Consider the following 18,955-nt stretch of genomic DNA (forward strand, 5'->3'; position numbering starts at 1 on the left):
AACCTCGCAGGCCAAGGCCAACTTAGCGATGTAAACGTTGCGGAACATCTGAAAACCCTTGAGAATCCCGCGGCTCTTGGTATTGAGAACACGAAGAGGGGGAAGAAAAAGTCCAAAACAAGGAAATCCGGGGACAAGCAAGAAGGCAAGAATCGAATTGGTCAGAAAGATGTCAATCTCCTATCGAACATGTTCGTCAAGCTTTCTGATAGCATGAGACTCCTCCCAACAGCAGCAAGCATTGCCTGGCCGCGATACTCTCTCCTCAAGAGTCTTTGGTATCATGGGATGCGAGATCGACAGCATACTGTTCCCCTGGCGCATAGCAAGACACTTAACTGGATCTTCGATGGGTCTGTACCGGAAAGTTACCAAGGTCCAAGACCTAGGTTTGTCGAGTGGCTTGAGCATGAGGATAGCATCTTCTGGGTCCACGGCAAACCAGGATCAGGAAAGTCCACATTGATGAAGTTTTTCGCCAATCACCCGACGACGAAACAACTTCTGGGAAAGTGGGCCGCCCACGACAGGAAGCGACTGGTCTTTGCCAGCCATTTTTTCTGGATTGCCGGAGGCACACTCCAAAGGTCGCAAAAAGGGTTGCTTCGAACTCTTTTGTTCAGCCTCCTCCGTGACTGCCCAGATTTGGTTCCTTGCGTATACCCAGACCACGAAACAACACACTATCCAGCTGACTACGAAGAGTGGAGTTTCCAAGAACTCAACGAAGCCTTTAGAAAGCTGAAGTCTCAAACTGAGGTCCGAATTTGTCTTTTCATCGACGGTCTGGACGAGTATGACCCAGACACGCACGAGGGCTCCTATGAAGACCTGGTCAAAACTTTAGTGGACATCAGCGAGTCTCCAGATATCAAGATCTGCGTTTCAAGCCGGTCATGGTATGTTTTCAAGGATGCATTCAGCAAAGGTGAAGACGGGGAGGTCTCAAAATGGGCAGTCGCCTTGGAGGACCTTAATCGTCCAGACATCGAGGCCTACGTTAACAGCTCATTTGCCGACAATGCACGATTCAGGGATCTTTCGACTAGAGATCCGAGATACTCTGCTCTTCTTCATCAGGTTGTCCAAAGGTCGCAAGGCGTCTTCCTTTGGGTCTTCCTTGTCGTTCGATCTTTACTCAAGGGCATGATATTTGCGGACCGTGTTTCGGACCTACAAAAGAGATTGGATAGGATCCCTGATGACCTCAACGATTACTTTGAACAGATTCTGAACTCTGTCGACGACTTCTATCTCGAAGAAACCGCGAAAGTGTTCAAGATCATGCTGCAAACCCAAGGCGCTATTCGACTACTGGCATTCTCATTCTTATTCGAGGAAGACGATGAGTACGCCTTTAAAATTCAGGGGCGGTGGCCCATGGATAACCAGGAAGTGTCTCGCCGTTGCGACGAAACGAGGCGCCGGCTCGATGGCCGTTGCAGAGGTCTTGTGGAAGTAGACATGACACCGAATGGTTCTGCCTACCATTGCAAGGTTCAATTCCTCCACAGAACAGTGCGAGACTTTCTTGAGAACAAGGTCATGGAGAGACTGTTCAGCAGGCTCGACCCACAGTTTGACGTTGATGTCTCTGCAGCAAGATCATACCTAGCTCTCATCAAAAGTGCTCCCGCAATAACCGGGCTGCCTAGCGTGACAGGAGATGAGTACTCCACACTTTTTTTCCACTGTCAGAAATATGAGCAGCGCACAAGTAAAGTGCTCGTGGACGTTCTCGACGAAGCTATGGCGGTAGAAAGTACTTACGGGTCCAGCAGTTCATTCCTCACATACGCGGCTACGAATCAACTTTGGCTCTACTTGCTGCGGTGTGTTGAGATAGGGCCTGGATTGCACGAGGACAACAGATGTTGTCTCCTCTCTCTGGCTGTGAAGAACTGGTACCATGAGGCGGAGACCTCAGAAGTGCAAATCTCCCGCAAGAACTTCATCATATGTCTGCTTCAAAAGGGGATCAACCCTAACAAGCGGTTTCGAATCCCAATGACTCAGACTGTTGATCACGCCACGCCTTGGGAATATTTTCTGGGAGTTTTACAAGACCGACGCATCTCAGAAGCTACCAACAAGAACGACGTATTCGAAATAACCAAATCTTTTATCGCCCACGGAGCTCACTCTTCTACGGGAGACGAAGCAAAGATCATTCTCGAAGCGGAGCATGCTCTGCCCATCGAACAGCGAAAGGAATTAGTGGAGCTTCTGAAGTCACGCCGATTGATCCCAATCAAGGGCGACTCCAAAAGAGTGCGGAAGTTGATACGTAAGGTTTTGAAAAAGTTGAGCTGAGTTCGGGGTAAACCGCCGTGAGGGTATTGTCATAGTCTTTTAGCAGATTGTCAAAAGCAGTGTCTCAACCGAAGTAGGATATCGCCATTCATGGTTTATTATCCCACTAATTTTCCTATCTTCACTTTTTACCTTGTTCAAACAAAATGTAAAAATCTCAATAAGATAGGGGGGAAAGGGCCCTGGAAGGTCTCAATGATACTGAAGACCGCCCGTGTATTTAATCAACATTTAGGCAAAGTCTACACGCTGGCTCACGATCATGACAACGTCAATAAAACAAGCGTTGGGGCAGGTATTTACTCTACGGTGACATTTTCTTTAATTAGATACTGACCGAATTTCACGAGAAGGTCTTTGCGTTGAACTCATCAATGATAGCCCTCGACGCCTTGACAATCTCCATACACCCCGGCGAGTCCGAGTGACAGCACAGCGAAACCTCGTAGTCTCCCAACGGCAGATCCACCTTCTCGCCCGTCACCGCCGTCACCGCGCCCTCATAAACCTGCGACGTGACATGCGCGCGCGTCTCCTCCGCCGTCCACGGCCTGATTTAGCGTCAGCAACAAAACCCTCACCCAGCACAAAAAAACGCAAAACGCGCAACTCACTTCTTCTTCCGATCAATAACCAACGTCCCATCAGCCGTATACTTCACATCCCCATACAACTCCGCCACAAACCCCAACCCCATCTCCCTCGCCACCCTCTCCTGCACCGTGCCCGCCAACCCAAACACCGGCACGCCCTTCGGCACCGCGGCGTACACCGCCCTACATACGTCGGCATCGCGGTACATCATGCCGTACAGCACGCCGTGCGGCTTGACGTGGTGCAGCGGCACGCCCTCGGCGTCGAGGAAGGCCTGCAGCGCGCCGATCTGGTAGCGCGTCATGGCCGTCAGTTCTTCGGGGGTCATTTTGATCTCGCGGCGGCCGAAGCCTTGGATGTCGGGCAGACCCGGGTGCGCGCCGACGGCGACGGAGTGGGCGGCGCAGAGGCGGACGGTTTGTTGCATTATGAGGGGGTCGCTGGGGGAGGTGGAATGTCAGTGGGGGTGTTTTTGGCATGGGAGGGAGAGATGGGCGGTTCAGGGGTTTTTCGCACTGCCGCGAGAGAGGCATTGCAGTCTTGCGTTCCAAGAACGTGTCCAAGATGCGGTTTTGTGGTAGTTGAGGCCCGATTCAAAGGCCCCAATCTCCGCGTTGTACTACATCGTGGAGTGCATCGGCTCCCCAACAGTGGACTGCGGCGGAGGACGGTACGCCTCGTAATCCCCGCTGCAAGCAGAATTGATTCCCGTCCATTTTTCTTTTTCTCTCTTTCTTTTTTTTTCTTCCATGCTCTTTTCTCTTTCGTGGTAGAGGTATGAAGAAGAAAAAGGCGATATGAAAAGGTGTTGGTGTTGCATTACTTACCCGGCATGGAAACCACATGCTACGTTTGCATGGTCAATGAGCGGGATGAGCTCCTCATCCGGGCCGCACTTGAAATTGCCGTAGCCCTCTCCCAAATCAACATTGATCTTGACCTTGTGCTTCGAAGGCGCCATGGTGTTGTTCTGCGGGGTAAAGGGAAAAATGTAGTGGCCGGAACCAAGGGACAAACGATCGATAAATTTAAAAACAAAATGTTAGAAGCAAAGAAGGCTAAAAAAGCCCAGGCGTCGAATGTTCCAAAAATGCTATCCAAAGGTGGGAGACAGTCTGGCGATAGATAGGGGGATGCTCGGCTTTGGGTGGGTGGAGCTAAGTACCCCGCGTTGATAGCGGAGCTTTATCAGTGGTCAATTAGACCAGCTACCCCTCCAACACTTGTCGCTCATGACTACATCACCATGCCGATCTGCTGCCTGCCATTTGCCCACACCGGCTGACAGGGGCCAAGATCCGAGTCCATGGTATGACAAGTTGTACGATCGTCCCCGGCGAGAGGGGTTTGGTGATGCCGCCCATAGCGCCCAGGATGTGATAAAGCTGTTGCTCCGCATGTCCGGCGCAATCAGGCCAACCAGCACCTGGTCTCGTGGTCCCCGGAGGTAAACGTTCCTGGCACCGGTGGATTGACTATCGCTGTTGGAAGTCTCCGGATCCGCGGATCTGCTCTCTGGGCTGAAGAGTGGTGGTGTATCAGTACCATCTGCACGATTTTATATATATCCGTCACCTGCGTTCCGCGTGAACCCATGAGTGAGCAGCAGCAGAAGCAGCTTACTGGCATGCAAGCAAAATGGAATCCATCAAGACGCTGCTGATCGCCAACCGGGGCGAGATCGCTGTGCGTAACCCATCCCAACCCATCCCCAGTCCGAATGCGGCAACCATACAACAACACCAAAAAAACTTAAACCACCTCTCCAGTACTAACCCCCCGCTCCCCCCAACAGACCCGCATCATCCGCACCGCCCACGCCCTCTCCATCCGCACCATCGCCATCTACACCCCCGCCGACTCCGCCTCCACCCACGTCTCCGCCGCGCACCTCGCCCTCCCCATCCCCTCCTACACCGACGCATCCGCCATCCTCGCCGCCGCCACCACCCACGCCGCCGACGCCCTGCATCCCGGCTACGGCTTCCTCTCCGAGTCCGCGACCTTCGCTGCCGCCGTGCTCTCTGCGGGCATCACCTGGGTCGGCCCCTCCCCCTCCGCCATCAGCGCGTTCGGCGTCAAGCACGTCGCGCGGCAGCTGGCCGCGAAGGCGGGGGTGCCTGTCGTGCCTGGCTCGGCCGGCTTGGTCGGGGATGCGGAGGAGGCAGTCCGGGCGGCGGAGGGGGCGTGTGGGGGGTATCCGGTGATGCTGAAGGCGACGGGGGGTGGCGGGGGGATGGGGCTGGCGGCGTGCGCGGACGCGGGCGAAGTGCGGGAGAAATTCGCTGGCGTCGCGGGGAGGGGGGAGGCGCTGTTTGGGGATTCGGGCGTGTTTGTGGAGAGGTTTTATCCGAGGGCGAGGCATGTGGAGGTGCAGGTGTTTGGGAATGGGTTGCCTGCTGGCGAGGGGGGTGGCGGTGCGGCGGTGCATTTTGGGGAAAGGGAGTGCTCGATTCAGCGGCGGCATCAGAAGGTGGTGGAGGAGTGTCCGAGTTCGTTCGTCGAGGCGAGACCGGGTTTGCGGGAGAGGCTGGGCGAGGCGGCGGTGATGCTGGCGGAGTCGATTGGGTACGGGAGTGCGGGGACGGTCGAGTACTTGGTTGATGATGAGACGGGCGAGTTTTTCTTCCTTGAGATGAATACGCGGTTGCAGGTCGAGCATGGCATTACGGAGCTCTGTTACGGCGTCGATCTGGTCGAAATGATGCTGAAGCAGGCGGATGCGGAGCGTTCGGGCAAGGGCGGCTTGGATGGGCAGTATCTGAAGTCGCTGCAGCCGAAGGGCCCGAATGGGGCGGCTATTGAGGTCAGAGTTTATGCCGAGAACCCGGTCAGAGACTTTGCTCCCTCGCCGGGTCTGTTGCAGCACGTTGAGTGGAACGAGATCCCCGGTACTCGAATTGATACTTGGGTGTTTACTGGTTCGAGGATTACTCCAAACTACGGTAAGATTCTTCCATTTTCAACCCTCAGGGGCAAGAGCTGGACTACACTTGAGCAGAACCTACCTGAATTCCAAACCATGGACATGAAAGAGACACCACCTACCTGCATCTTCAATCCCAACCACTCCCACTAACTCACCTCCCAGACCCCCTAATCGCCAAAGTCATGCACCACGCCCCCACCCGCGCCCTCGCCATCTCCGGCCTCTCAACCGTCCTCACTCACTCCAAGCTCTGCGGCCCGGCCACGAACCTCGAATTCCTCTCGGCCATCCTCCACAGCGCCGACTTCCACGCCGGCCGCACCTTGACCAGCTTCCTCAACGACTTCTCCTTCCAACCCCACGCCATCGACGTCCTCTCCGCCGGCGCCTACACGCTGGTCCAAGACCTGCCCGGGCGGCCCGCCGTCGGCAAGGGCATCCCACACGCCGGCCCCATGGACCCGCTGACCTTCCAGCTCGCCAACATGCTGGCCGGCAACGCGCGCACGACCGAGGCGCTCGAGATCACGCTGTCCGGGCCGGAGTTGCGTTTTCTCGGGCCGGCCGTCGTCGCGCTGTGCGGGCCACGCATAGACGACGTGACGCTGGACGGCGCGCCGATGCCGATGTGGACGCGGGTGCGGGTGCGCGCCGGGCAGCGGCTGAAGATCGGGAGGATAGCGATGGATGGAGGCGGGTGCAGGGCGTACCTGGCGCTGCGGGGAGGCCTGCCGGGCGTCGCGAGTTATTTTGGCAGCAAGAGCACGTCGCCGGCCGTCGGCATCGGCGGGTATCAGGGGCGGCAGCTGGCGCCGGGGGACCTGCTCGAGATCGCAGAGTGCAGCGTCTCCTCTGAGGAGGGAGAAGAAGAAGAAGAAGCTACAGTAAGCCTCCCCGAGCGCCTGCGGCCGGCGTACACGCGCGACTGGAAGATCAAAGCCATGGTCGGGCCGCACGAAGACGGCTACCTCCTCCCCTCGGACGTCGAGATGATCTACACCACGACGTGGAAAGTCAGCCACAACGCCAGCCGCAGCGGCATCCGGCTGCTCGGCCCCGTGCCCAAGTGGGCGCGGTCGGACGGCGGCGAGGGCGGCGCCCACCCGAGCAACCTGGTCGAGTACGGCTACCCGCTCGGCGCGCTCAACTGGACCGGCGACGACCCGTGCATCTTCCCCGTCGACTGCCCCAACTTCGGGGGTTTCGTGAGCTCGACGACCGTCGTCCGCGCCGAGTGGTGGAAGATGGGGCAGCTGAAGGCGGGGGATAGCCTGCGGTACGAGCGCGTGTCGTTGGAGGATGCGTTGGCGGCGAGGGCGAGGTTGGAGGCGTTTTTGAGTACTGTTGAGGTGGCTGTGAAGGGGACGGTGGGGTGGGAGATGGTGGAGGCGTTGGATACGCAGACGACGGCGCCGTCGACGCTGAAGGGGGAGTGGGGGAGTGCGGTGCTCTGGCACAGGCCGGAGCAGGGGAACCAGCCGGCCGTGACGTACAGACAGGTATGTGGTATCTCCAAATCTACCTCTTCAGGGGATGCAATGCTGAGGACTGACTTCCAACCCAGGGCGGCGACGACCACCTAATCATCGAGTACGGCCACGAGCAATTCGACCTCAACCACCGCTGCCGCGTCACAGCGCTCGAATCGCACATCCGCGGCCCCTCGACGCCCCCCTGGCTAAAAGACCACCTCACCACCACCATGGGCTGCTGCACCTCGCTCCTCCTCTTCTACGACGGCAGCGCCGTCCCCCGCCCCCGCCTCCTCACCTACCTCCAGACCCTCGAAGACACCCAACTCGGCGACCTCTCCACCGCGCGCGTCCCCTGCCGCCGCTTCCGGCTGCCTCTCAGCTTCGAAAGCGCCGCGCAGCGCGACGCCATCGCGCGGTACATGGAAACACAACGACCGCACGCGCCGTACCTGCCCGACAACCTCGCCTTCGTCGCGCGCAACAACGGGATCAGCCCCGACGACCTGAAACGCATCTACCTGACGGGCACGCACGTCGCGGTCGCCGTCGGCTTCTTCTGCGGCAACACCGTGTGCCTGCCCGCGGACCCGCGCATGCGGCTGAACTGCCCCAAGGCCAACCCGTCGCGCGTCTACACGCCCGAGGGGACGGTCAGTTGGGGTGGCAGCTGCATGTCGCTGTACCCGGTCGATTCGCCGGGGGGTTATCAGATGACGGGCCGCACGGTGCCGTGTTTTGATGTGCTGGGGTGGAAGAGGGGGTTCGAGAGGGCGCGGCCGTGGTTGTATAGGGATTTTGACTTGCTGACGTATTATGAGGTGAGTGAGGAGGAGATGGAGGAGTTGCTGAGGAAGTTTAGGGCGGGATTGTACGAGTGGGAGTGGGAGGAGGTGACGTTCGACATGGCGGAGCACAATAGGCTGTTGCGAGACACGAAGGAGGAGGTGAAGAAGATTAGGGAGAGGCAGGCTGTCGCGCAGGAGGAGATGGTGAGGGCGGAGCAGGAGAGCTTGGCGAGGTGGAGGGAGGAGAAGAAGAGTCAGCAGGTGGATGAGAGCACGGTAGAGAGCTTGTTGGATGGTGAGTGGTTTTTCTCTGGTTTCCCATTTTCATTTCTTTCTCTTTTTCTTAATTTTTACCTACAGCATTACTGGGGGGATCCTGGCTGACAATCTGGGGTTGATAGATCCTGCCATCACGGCTATTGAAGCACCGGTCGATGCCAACGTCTGGAAAGTCGAGGTCGCAGACGGCGACGTGCTGAAGCCGAATCATTTGGTACGATACGCCCGAACGGCCGGAGATCCAAGCTTATGCGGCCGTCTACAAAGAGAAATAGCTAACTGAGCGGCTTTTTCCAGATCTCTATACTCGAAGCGATGAAGCTGGAGATTTCCGTTCGGCTACCGGACGATGTCGTAACGGCCGGTAGCCCACCCGCCAAGGTGGAGAAAGTCCTCGTACGGCCGGGAGACACCGTCAAGGCAGGCGGGAGGATAGCTCTCGTGAGGAGGGGCTGACCAGGACCGACGAGAAGGTTTCAATAGCGCCTCGGCCTGCCCGGGAGTGCGACTCGGGTGTCGGACGAGGCTGGGCGTCAATGCGGGTGGCTGGAGATGTGTGTGCGTTGTCGATTGTCCTGAGCCAGATGGCTTGTTCTGCGGCTATTCGGAAGCATTTGCAAACCCCTTTGTTGTTGCGTGTGGCGTCACGGCGGAGGTGTGCATAATAATGTTGCGTTGCGTTGAAGCGCTTGGGGTGCATATAGTGATCAGGAACTTATCCACGCTTCACTTGCCCATTGGTGGTTGGCTGCAACACTGAGCGAGCCGACCTCACATGGGGTGAGGAGTGCAGCAGCGCGTAATCGATTGGTCAGCGGCTTGTGGCCGAAGCGAAAGCTTCGCCCAAACCGCGCTTGCAGGGCTGTGTAGCAGGTGACGTCCAAGGAGAGAGCGGGAGCATTGATGACAACGGCATGATAAGCCCTACGTAAATTGCAAAAATGCCATTGCTTTTCGCGCTGTCCACCAAGGAGTCCTCTCTTCTGCATCCCCTTGCCACTGCTGAGCGGCGGACCCAACGCCTTGGCTGTGGGACGGGGGAGGGGTGCGAGAGGGGCAACTGGCCTGCGCGTTGGTTTGACGTATCTGGTGGGAGGGTGTGCTAGTTTGCCTCCCAGGGAGCACCCGTGCGGCTCTTGAGCAGCGTGGATTGGCTCTCACCGCCTGGAAAATCGCTGCAGTGCTGCGCGTGGCTGCGCGCCGATCGGGGTCTGTGAGGGAGCTAGGTAGGGAGGGCAAGTCATGCCTGCCTGCAAAACGGCCTGAGACACTGATACGTGGTGCGGCAGACGTCAGCGGACACGGATGCTGGTGGACGGGGATCTGGCGTTTTGGAAGTGGGAGCGGTGAAAGCCTCGCTGCGATCGTTGCTGTGCTGTGTGTGCTCGTTGCTTTTTTCTTTTTGCTCTTGTCGTTTTCGGCCCGTCGAGATAGAGATACGAACACGTCATGGTCAAGCTCTTCTAGAATGGGTCGCTCACGAGGTCAAGGAGATGATGTGGCGGCTGGCCCCGGGAGACCGTCATAAAAGAGACGGCGATTTGGAATGAAAGCAGTGCACCCTGGGGAAGCAGGGTGCCGCTTTGGGCGAAGCGGGTGGGCAGTCCTCATCTCGAATGAGTCGCAGGCAGCGGCTCCACACTCGCCACGGATGTGCGGGCTGGACATTGCAAGGGGAGGCTCTTTGTGTGGGTTGTGGGGAAGGGTGGATGAAGGGCCAGGATACGTTTTACGTGGTTCATCACTCGTACCTTTGGTGTTGCTGCTGGGCCAAGCGGTGCTCTCGGCTCAATAAAGCACGCGCGCAGAGCTGAAACAGTGACAGCAGTTGGGAAACGCGGTGGTGCCGGCGGGTGCTCTCAGCGTTCAATAAAAAAGCACGAGCACGACTGGCTGCCGGCTTGAGTCGACTGGAACACCTCTTGTTTCCCGAACAGGAGGACCGCGACGATCAGCGCCTCCCAAAGCGGCGTGCCTGGCAGCCACAGGCCGTCGAGGCACGCGTCTGCGGCAGGCGGCGGAGCAGCGCAAACAACGGCGGCGGTCGTGCGACGGCGACGCTGCGAGGCAATCATCAGCAGGGAGAAACGGTGGAGGCAAACCTTGACGGCCGATCGCACTTGCGGATCGGCACCTCCTTTGCGTATGTGACGGGCTCCCGGGACCCGGGACTCGTGAGGCCGTTGAGCACTTCTCAATAATCTCCGCCCTCTCTCCACCGCGCGCTGCTTCTGGCAAGTCCTGCCACGCGTAGAGAGGCGGCGTGCGTGGAGCGGTGGGACACAAGGGCCAACCGCGCGGCCGGTTACGCTGCCACGGCTGCTCTTCTGCTCAACATGCTGAAACGATGTGCGAATTGCGACATCTCGGCAGCCGTTTGCCAGCCGTCAGTGCGCCGCCGTATTGGCGGCCGCGGCAGCGAGCCGGTGGAGCGTCCTTTTCTCCCGTCCCCAGAAATTTGGCCCCGTCCTGGTGCGGCTCTCTCGTGCGGCCAAGTGCCCGCGGATGGTGGCGTCGTCCTGTCCTGTCTTCGGACGGGCTCCGGGCGGCGTGCCGGGTGAAACACGCTGGTCTTTATCTTCAACGCACCGCGCCCAGGGATCTTGACTTGGGCCGACGCCCCTCGCGAGCTGCGACGGCGGGCAGCAGTCCAGAGCAGATCCTTCATGTGAAGGCGGAGCAGCAGAAGGTGAAACGCCGCTTGCTCCAATGCCATCCAACCGAGCGTCGTCCCGCGTGCAGATGCGATGCGGCTGACCGCCCCGCCCGCTCGCAGTGCCGGCTGGCGCTTTCAGGCAGGTCGTCCGGCAGATGTAAGCTCGAGACCCTTATCGCGTGCGGCTGAACCGCTCACCAGAGATGTTGCCACGACGAGGGAGCTAAAGATAGACGCTTGGCCCGCCGCTTGAGCCTCTGAAGGAACCGCCTTCAGGAGGCCCGGGATGCAGCGCTGCGATGATGCGCGGTAAATTGACGATCATGCCCTGGGACGCGCCAAAAATGGCACATCGCGTCAATACGAAATTGCTGCAATCCGGCACGCGTCGGCCAGGAGAGGCAGCAGGGCAACCCCGCCCTTTGGCCGCGGAGATCGGAGGCCGCGAAATAAGCTGGGCGGAGCGGGTGTCGCGGTGGTGTTTGATGGCCTGCTGGAGGGGCAGGCAGAAGCCGCGCCGGCGATCCCCAATCCGGTTCGGGCAACGCGGCGCCGGGTCGGTGTTTCGGCGCGCTGATTGGGCATGTGCTGCTTGGGGCTAGGGCTCCAATAATCTCGAGCCGCTGCACAGCATCTCCCACCAGAAGCCGTCCCTCCGCCCGCACCCTTTCGCTCTCCAGCGCTGCCTTAGTTCGCCCGCGCCGCACGCGGTGCTCGTACGCTGTGGGCCCGCCGGCGCCTCGACGCGCGCTCCTCAGGCCGGCCAGAGGCGCCTGTGTTGGCCGCCGCTCGCTTCCCTCAGCTTGAAACACCGAGCCCGGGCCCTGGTCTATTGGCATCAAATAGAGTGGTCGCACAGCTGGAGTCCGTGGGCCCATCGCGACTCTGTCTGAAATCCAGTTTCACTAAACCGCATGCGAGTCTAGCACGCCCCCGTCCCCCAGCGCAACCCTGCCAGTCTGCCCTTCGCTCTCGCGTCCGTGCCAATCCATATTATCGTCGCCCAGCCCTCCCGCCCAAGCCTACTGCTTCTTCACCACCCTGCTCTGTCCTCAGCACCGCAGACCACCCACACCACCTTTTCTCCCCGCCCGCCGACAAGTGACGCGCCGACCGCCGCTCACTGTTGCAGCCCTCCGCTGCCCTCTCCGCCGCCTCGCATTCGCTATCGCTGACGGAGCCGAGCATTCACCATGACCACCGCCGTCGCCGCTCCGCCCGTGACTGCGCCTCACGCGCCCTCGCCCTCCGAACAGGGCCCAACCAGCTCCAGATATGCCCCAATTGCGCCGTCTAACGGAAACACTCCTAGCGGAAAGTCCGCTCGGTCCTCGAGTAACCACGGCTCGCCCGTCTCGACTCACAGCGACGGATCTCACAGAGAGGGGAAGCGCTCCCCCAACTCGTATGTCTCCGCCCTCGCCGCTGTCGCGTGCGCAACTGCTTACGTACCCCCAGCTCCAGGAACTCGAATGCGCCCAAGATTGTCGTCAAGAAGGAGCCCGACTCGCCCGAAATGCCTGCTTCGCGCCATCGCCCGCGCCGCCTCGACCTCTCCCACAACGTGCACTCTTCCGGCGCTCTGAGCGCGCGCCCTGCTGGTCCCATGACCGCCAAGGAGGGCAGCTTGGCCATGCAAGACGTCGGTCTCGCGTGCCTGTCTCCGGGATTTCAGACTCAAGACCCTGCCATGAGGGAGCAGCTTCAGAGGAGCATGGACGTCCGGGACAGACAAAGACAGATCATCGAGGCGAGGCAGAAGGGCAAGACTGTTACGATCTCTCACGACGCCGGCGAGGGTTCCAGGCACGCCGAGTCGAACCCGTTCAAGAGTGGTGGCAGAACCCCCGCGTCGTCGCGGAGAAAGGGTCCCCCTCCGGGTCTTTCTATTGCTCCTCCCTCGGCAGACCGATTTGCGAATGAGCGCGTCATCCAGTCGGCGCCTCTCAACCAATCCTTCACCGGCATGAGGGGATCGCAGTTCCAGTCCCTCTCCAGACAGGTCGCCAACCAGCCTTCCAACCTCTCCCAGACTTCTCACATCCACCACATGCCTGCGCAACAGACGGCCAACCGCCTTCCTCCGATCTCGGATGTGTTCGCTGGCGAGAGCATCTCTCAGCCCAGGGAACAAGGCCGCTACAACGGCAGCCCCAGTCACTCTTCGCACTCCAACCAGCCTCTTCCCTCTCCCGGCTTCCCTCCCAGCAACCAGTCAGCCCAGCCCTCCCGCCGCCGGGAGTACAAGTCGGCTGAGGAGGCCGTTCAGTCAATGTCGGGTGGCCGCGAGGATCTCCTTCCTCGCATTGTCCACTACGGCGGCCACCAGCCCCCGACTCCTCCCTCGCCCATGCCCTCGAAGAACCAGGCCGGTCAGACCGAGATCAACAGACAAGGCAGCTCGCGCCGCCGGACGCGCGAGGAGTACGAGAGAGATATGGGGACTCCGCCGCTCGGCCGCCAGGAGAGGCGCCCGGGGCCCTTCGGTGAAGGCCGGGATAGCCCCGAGACGCAGAGGAGAAAGAAGGAAGAGTTCATTCAGCTTTGCGCACGGGCTTGGGATCTTTTCCACTCTTGATTGCTGCGCTACACTTGGACGCGTTGTTTCTGGACCAGGCGTTACCGGACTCGTTGTCTCTTTTCATTTCCTCTTGCGCTGGTCTGCCACTTTCAATTTTGTCTGCACGTGTACCGGCTTCTCTCTTTCTTTTAAAGGCCGGCGACGTCTCAACCCTACACCGATCGTTTAATCACTCATTTGGCAACGAGCTCACGAGGCGACTCCTCCCTCGTGGTTTGTCCTTCTACAAAAGGTTGACATGCAGTACGAAGCTTCGGACTCAGCATGACTACTTTTTTCCACGCTCTTGGAACGCTACCTACGATTGAATGCCTGGTATGATGCAACGCATCATGCGCGGGACTGTTCTTACGTTGGGAGAGTTCTCACTGTTTCCGCTTCGCAATCTTGGCACGCTGGGTCGTCACTTTGGGAACAAGTTGGGACCTGCACAAATGATGTGCAGGCCCGTCCATCCATGTCTGGAGAAGGAGATCTCTTTGCTCTATCACTGTCTCCTTTGGCGTCTGGTCTATCCTCTCTCCGTTTCTTCTCTGCCGGCTTCTTAATTTTTTTTGGCCAAAGAAGCCAGGCACGCCTTCAAAAGGGCAGTAGGGTTGCACATGTGTTGAACTTGTTTTTTGGTTTTACGGTTTTGTTCATACTCCGATGCACACCTTTTGTTTGGAAGATTTTGGGCACTGGCAGTTCCAAGGCCATTTTTTCCTCGCGTTGGCAAAAAGAAGAATACGGATTATACCAAAGGGAATTATTGGGTGGGGGAGGTAGTTACTCTCAGTCGAATGGAAAGTCGACATTTTGGAAGACCACATGACATGCCCCGCAATGCAAATGCAATGCAGATTACCTGCTGTGACAAGTGATGCTACATGTTGTGTTCAGATGTTGCCCCCAGCGTCGGAAGCAATTGGCTGACGCATGATTTTGATCCCTTACCACACGATAACCCACAGCCAAGGGAATGAAGTGGAGGAAGGAGGCGCAGGTGGGGAATATTCAGCCACAAGTGTTCGGTGTGAAGCCTCACCGGTGACTCCCTACTCCCCTATCCGGCTTTTCTTTTTTTTTCTTTTACCTCAGCAGGAAGTAAAAGGGGACGAAGAGGGTTTGAATTCTGGAACCCGGGACCCTGCCTGCTGCAACACGAAGGGATATGCCCTTGTTCATTATTATTGGCAGGCATGCAATGAGGCGCTCCAGCTGGACGTTTTGGGAAGACGCACGATGGATTTGGAATCTCTCATTTCTCGCGCCGGCGCGTAACAGGACAGGGGGGGCGCGAGCGCGCGCCAATAGGCGCGCGCGCCTTGTGCGAGGGAAGAAGCTTTTTTGTTATTTTATTTTTCTTTCCGCACGCAACGCGTATACGCGCACACATACTTTGAGGGAAAGTGGTTAGTGTGAACGGCACATCACGTTATTTGGTTAGGGGGCGATCTTCCCGCGCCCTACGTGGTGGCAGATGAGCGACACACGGATGACGGGTGCGCCTGACTGGTGATGATCGGTTCGAATTGAGATCTGCCATCGCGCGTCTCAGCATAAAACAATAGGCTGCTCATCCTCGGGTCGTCCGCGCCTTTCTTCGGGCTGGGAAGGAGAGACATACAGCTAATGACGCTGACATCATTGGGTGATGGGGCGGGCTGTGGTGAGCCGCGTTCATCACACGTAGACCCTGGACCAAACCATTTCCAGCTCGGGCGCCAGCCCTAGGCACGAGTCAAGGACGTCTTTCTTTTTCGGTGGGGCTCTGGTTTCTGGGTTCTTCAAAGGTTCCATCCGGGGCATTGTTTCGCCGTAGCTGCCAGTCCCAGGAACTACACTAGCTCCCGCCTACTGCCGTCTCTCACCGCCCGAGGATGTGTGTGCAACTTTTGGGATGTCGCTGTTGCCTCGACGGCCAAGATAATGCTGCCCTTTAGAACAAGCGTCCGCAGCCTTGCTTTGCTTCTTCCTCTCCCGAAGCGCTTGCCAACAGTGCTTCATCAGCCTCATCGTTGTTTGCCTGCCGCCGTCCATGGAAAACTCGACTCTCATTCCTATTGCACGGTACTGCACCTTTACCACTACTTCCTCCACCTTCAGCCCTGCTCCACACCCCACACCCCACCACCAGAACCCCCGCGACTATTTCTCCGACACTGACAAGAATTCGGACACGCAGATGGGGAAGAAGAAGTCGAAGAAGCTGAACCAGCAGCAACAACAGCAGCAGCAACAGCCAACGGCCACCGCCGACGGCCTAGCACCACTGCCACTACCCACTACCCAATCAATCGCCTCGACACCCCAAGCGCCTCCTTCCCTCATTTCCGCGCCCAACAATGCCGACCCTGCGGCGCAACACGGCGACGACGCTGCTGCCGACGGCGACGGCCAGAGCAAGAAGAGCAAGAAAAAGCAGCGCGCCAGAGAGCGCCGGGAGGCGAAGAAGCAGCAGCTGTTTCTGCGAAAACAGCAACAGCAGCCTGCGCTAGAACAAAGAGAGGGAGGTTTCGGCGCGCAAGCTCAACAGCCTAGCTTCACCGCGGTGGGTTTTGACGACCCCGACGGTGGAGTTGGATTGCGCAGTGGTGATGAGCCGCCGCGCGACTTCGTGGGCCAGCCGCTGCTAGACGCGCTCGATGAGGCTCTGCAGGGTGGAAGTGAGGCGGAAACGGCGCGTGCGGGAGGAGGAGGAGGGACGGGACGGAGGGCTTCGCTGGCGCGGCGGCCCGCGCAGCAGGGTGGTGGCAGTGCTGCTGATGGTCCGCCGCCTGGCGCGCCGACGCAGCCTAGGGCGGCGAGGAATGCCGCTGAACCTCCGCTGGGCGCGCCGACGGGACCGAAGTCCATGGCGCAGGCGCAGCAGCCTCGTGCTCCGAAGAGCTATGCGCACCCGCCGCAGTATTGGCAGACGCCTGGCGTTTCTGCTGCGGAGGTGGGCTCTCAGGCGCCGTCGCAAGCGGCGTTCGCTTCTTATTCGCAAGCTGCGCCTAGTGACGATAATCCGCACGGGTACAATGTGCAGAATGCCACCTGGGATTGGAACAACCCGTTTGGCGGGATGGCTGCAGATTCGGCGGAAGCTGGTGGTTTGAACGGTGGCGGGTCGAATGCTTATACCTCTGACTATCAGACAGATGCAGGTTCAGCACCATGGCCCGGCACGTACGGCGATTACTGGCAGCAACAGCAGTCCTCCTCGCCGCAGCCCTTCGGTCAAGTGCCTTCCGTCTATGACGCGTACCTGCACCAGCCGATGAACATCAACTACCAGACCGGCTACTATCCATCCTACCAGGGCTCGAGCGATGGTGGCATGCGCTACATCCACGGCCACACCAACAGCTTCGCGGCTCCGTTCACGCCTACGGCGTCAGTACAGCAATACTATCAGGGCCACAGTTGGCATGTTGACAAGCCTTACAGTGCCTCTACGACCCGCGGCTTTTCCACCACGGCGGCCGCACAGAAAAATAATCCCGCGGCCGCGCAGAAAAAGCATCCACAACCCCCGCACCCCAGCCAACGACGCTGGAACGAAAACGCCAGCTATGAAGAAGGAGGGGTGCCGGTAAGTACAACGCCAAAGCACTACACCAACGCCATCGCCTCCATCCAGGCCCAGAAAGACGCCCTCCAGGACAGGCCACAGCCGCCGTGGAAGCGGACGAGCAAGTCACCATCTCCCGGTAGTCGATGGAGCGGACGGGGAGGCAAGGGTGGTCGCCAGCCGACGAAGCCGAAGCCGACGCGAGAATACCTGACCGTGGCCGAAAACGAGCCCACGCGGCTCGCAGCGCCACGGCCGCTGCTCGTCGTCATCGACCTCAACGGCACGCTCGTGCACCGGCCGCAGCGCAACAAGTCGTCGCGCGTCATCCGCCGGCCGTTCGTCACGGCCTTCCTCGACTACCTCCTCGCCAACCACCGCGTCATGGTGTGGTCGTCAGCCCGCCCCGAAAACGTGGGCCGCATGTGCGCACAGCTGTTCGCGCCCACGGACCGCGCGCGCCTCGCGGCAGAGTGGGGCCGCGACACGCTGGACCTGACGCCACAGCAGTACATGGAGAAGGTGCAGGTGTACAAGAAGCTGTCCAAGGTGTGGCAGCAGGCCGAGACGAGCAAGTGGCACCCGTTGCACTCGCGCACGCGCTCGGCCCGCAACGATGACTACAGCTCGCAGCGCTTCGGCCAGCACAACACGCTGCTCATCGACGACAGCGTGCTCAAGGCCTCGTCGGAGCCCCACAACCTCGTCCGCGTCGAGGAGTTCGAGGGCCGCCCGGACCAGATGCAGACGGACGTACTAAGACAAGTCGTCGCGTACCTCGAGGAGGCAAAGTGGATGGCAGACGTCAGCGCGTGGAACCGCGCGGGTAACGCGTTCGTCGCGGACGATCCGCGCTGGCAGTGGTACAGTTGGCCTGAGGGCACGCTGCCAGAGACTATTCCGGATGGCATCGTGGTGCCGGGCGACGAGGCGGCGGGGGGTGCGGCGGGCAGCGGGTTCGAGGAGTGGAAGGAGAATTATAGGAGGGCGCAGGAAGAGAAGATGCAAAAGGAGACGACGCAGAAGGAAGGGGGCGGCGGCGGCAGAGGGCTTTCGGCGATGGAGATGTGGAGGAGGGGGATGCCGGTTGACTCGCTCGATTGAGTGAGGTGATGATGGAAAGTTGGCGACGACGCAGCTGATATGAAAGAAAGAGAGAAGTAGATGAGGCTAAGGGGGAGCGGCTCTCGTCTATGGATGAGTCCGCGTTAGGTTTTGCTCTTGGCCGGCGGCGTTATGCCCTCTCTCTCTCTCTCCCTCCACATTTCCTCTCCTTCCCTTCTTTTTTCCTCCTCTGGGTTTCATCCTTTTTTTTTTCTCCCCGCAGCTGCTGCGAGTTAGGTTACCATCCCCCCCGTTCACAGCGGCGATGAAGTGTCGCTGCTGGTCGGTATCGGATGTCCACACACGCACCAGCGAATGCTGTCGGTTGTGGTAGCGGTGGTGATAATTTACGATGATGATGAATGCATGCGTGCTCGCATGCGGATATATGCTTGGGCTGGCTGGCTGCCATGCAGGGTTTCTGGAAATAGTGGATGGCTACGATTTCAATCAAGATAGCCGCTATAGAGATGGGACTTTTGGTCCTTGTCACTTGCATTTTATGAGCGTAGATCCTGTTGAGGCTGTGAGTGTGTGCGGTACATCTGGTGCTTGGTGAAGTTGAAGTTTCCTTCTGGGCTTTCGTCTTTTTGAGTGGTTTGTGTCGACTGCTTGTTTAGTCTACGCCGCCGGCTCGTGTTGTTGGTTGATGACGCTGTGGAGCGGTGGGCGGTGTTGGATTTGTGTTTGGAGAAATGGGA

General features: G+C 59.0%; 4 protein-coding genes across 4 annotated transcripts; 3 read left to right on the forward strand and 1 right to left on the reverse strand.

Annotated features, from left to right (window-relative positions):
• Positions 1 to 2,656: 2,656 nt before the first annotated feature.
• Positions 2,657 to 3,868, reverse strand: LTHEOB_6031 (Lactam utilization protein lamB; the record flags this gene model as incomplete). The annotated part of the gene is made up of 3 exons (XM_035515243.1): positions 2,657 to 2,864; positions 2,928 to 3,347; positions 3,735 to 3,868. 3 exons carry the CDS (start codon positions 3,866 to 3,868, stop codon positions 2,657 to 2,659), a joined length of 762 nt encoding a protein of 253 aa, XP_035373162.1.
• A 677-nt stretch (positions 3,869 to 4,545) lies between these two features.
• LTHEOB_6032 (Biotin/lipoyl attachment domain-containing protein) lies at positions 4,546 to 8,831 on the forward strand (the record flags this gene model as incomplete). The annotated part of the gene is made up of 6 exons (XM_035515244.1): positions 4,546 to 4,593; positions 4,703 to 5,852; positions 5,999 to 7,335; positions 7,401 to 8,391; positions 8,498 to 8,589; positions 8,673 to 8,831. The coding sequence occupies 6 exons, from the start codon at positions 4,546 to 4,548 to the stop codon at positions 8,829 to 8,831; spliced, it is 3,777 nt and encodes a 1,258-aa protein (XP_035373163.1).
• A 3,393-nt stretch (positions 8,832 to 12,224) lies between these two features.
• Positions 12,225 to 13,609, forward strand: LTHEOB_6033 (uncharacterized protein; the record flags this gene model as incomplete). The annotated part of the gene is made up of 2 exons (XM_035515245.1): positions 12,225 to 12,436; positions 12,490 to 13,609. The coding sequence occupies 2 exons, from the start codon at positions 12,225 to 12,227 to the stop codon at positions 13,607 to 13,609; spliced, it is 1,332 nt and encodes a 443-aa protein (XP_035373164.1).
• Positions 13,610 to 15,632: 2,023 nt separating this feature from the next.
• LTHEOB_6034 (Phosphoprotein phosphatase) lies at positions 15,633 to 18,254 on the forward strand (the record flags this gene model as incomplete). Its single annotated transcript, XM_035515246.1, has 1 exon — positions 15,633 to 18,254. The coding sequence occupies one exon, from the start codon at positions 15,633 to 15,635 to the stop codon at positions 18,252 to 18,254; it is 2,622 nt and encodes an 873-aa protein (XP_035373165.1).
• Between the last annotated feature and the right edge of the window lie 701 nt (positions 18,255 to 18,955).

Source organism: Lasiodiplodia theobromae (genome assembly GCF_012971845.1).
Source record: "Lasiodiplodia theobromae strain AM2As chromosome Unknown scaffold_17, whole genome shotgun sequence".
Lineage (NCBI taxonomy): Eukaryota > Fungi > Ascomycota > Dothideomycetes > Botryosphaeriales > Botryosphaeriaceae > Lasiodiplodia > Lasiodiplodia theobromae.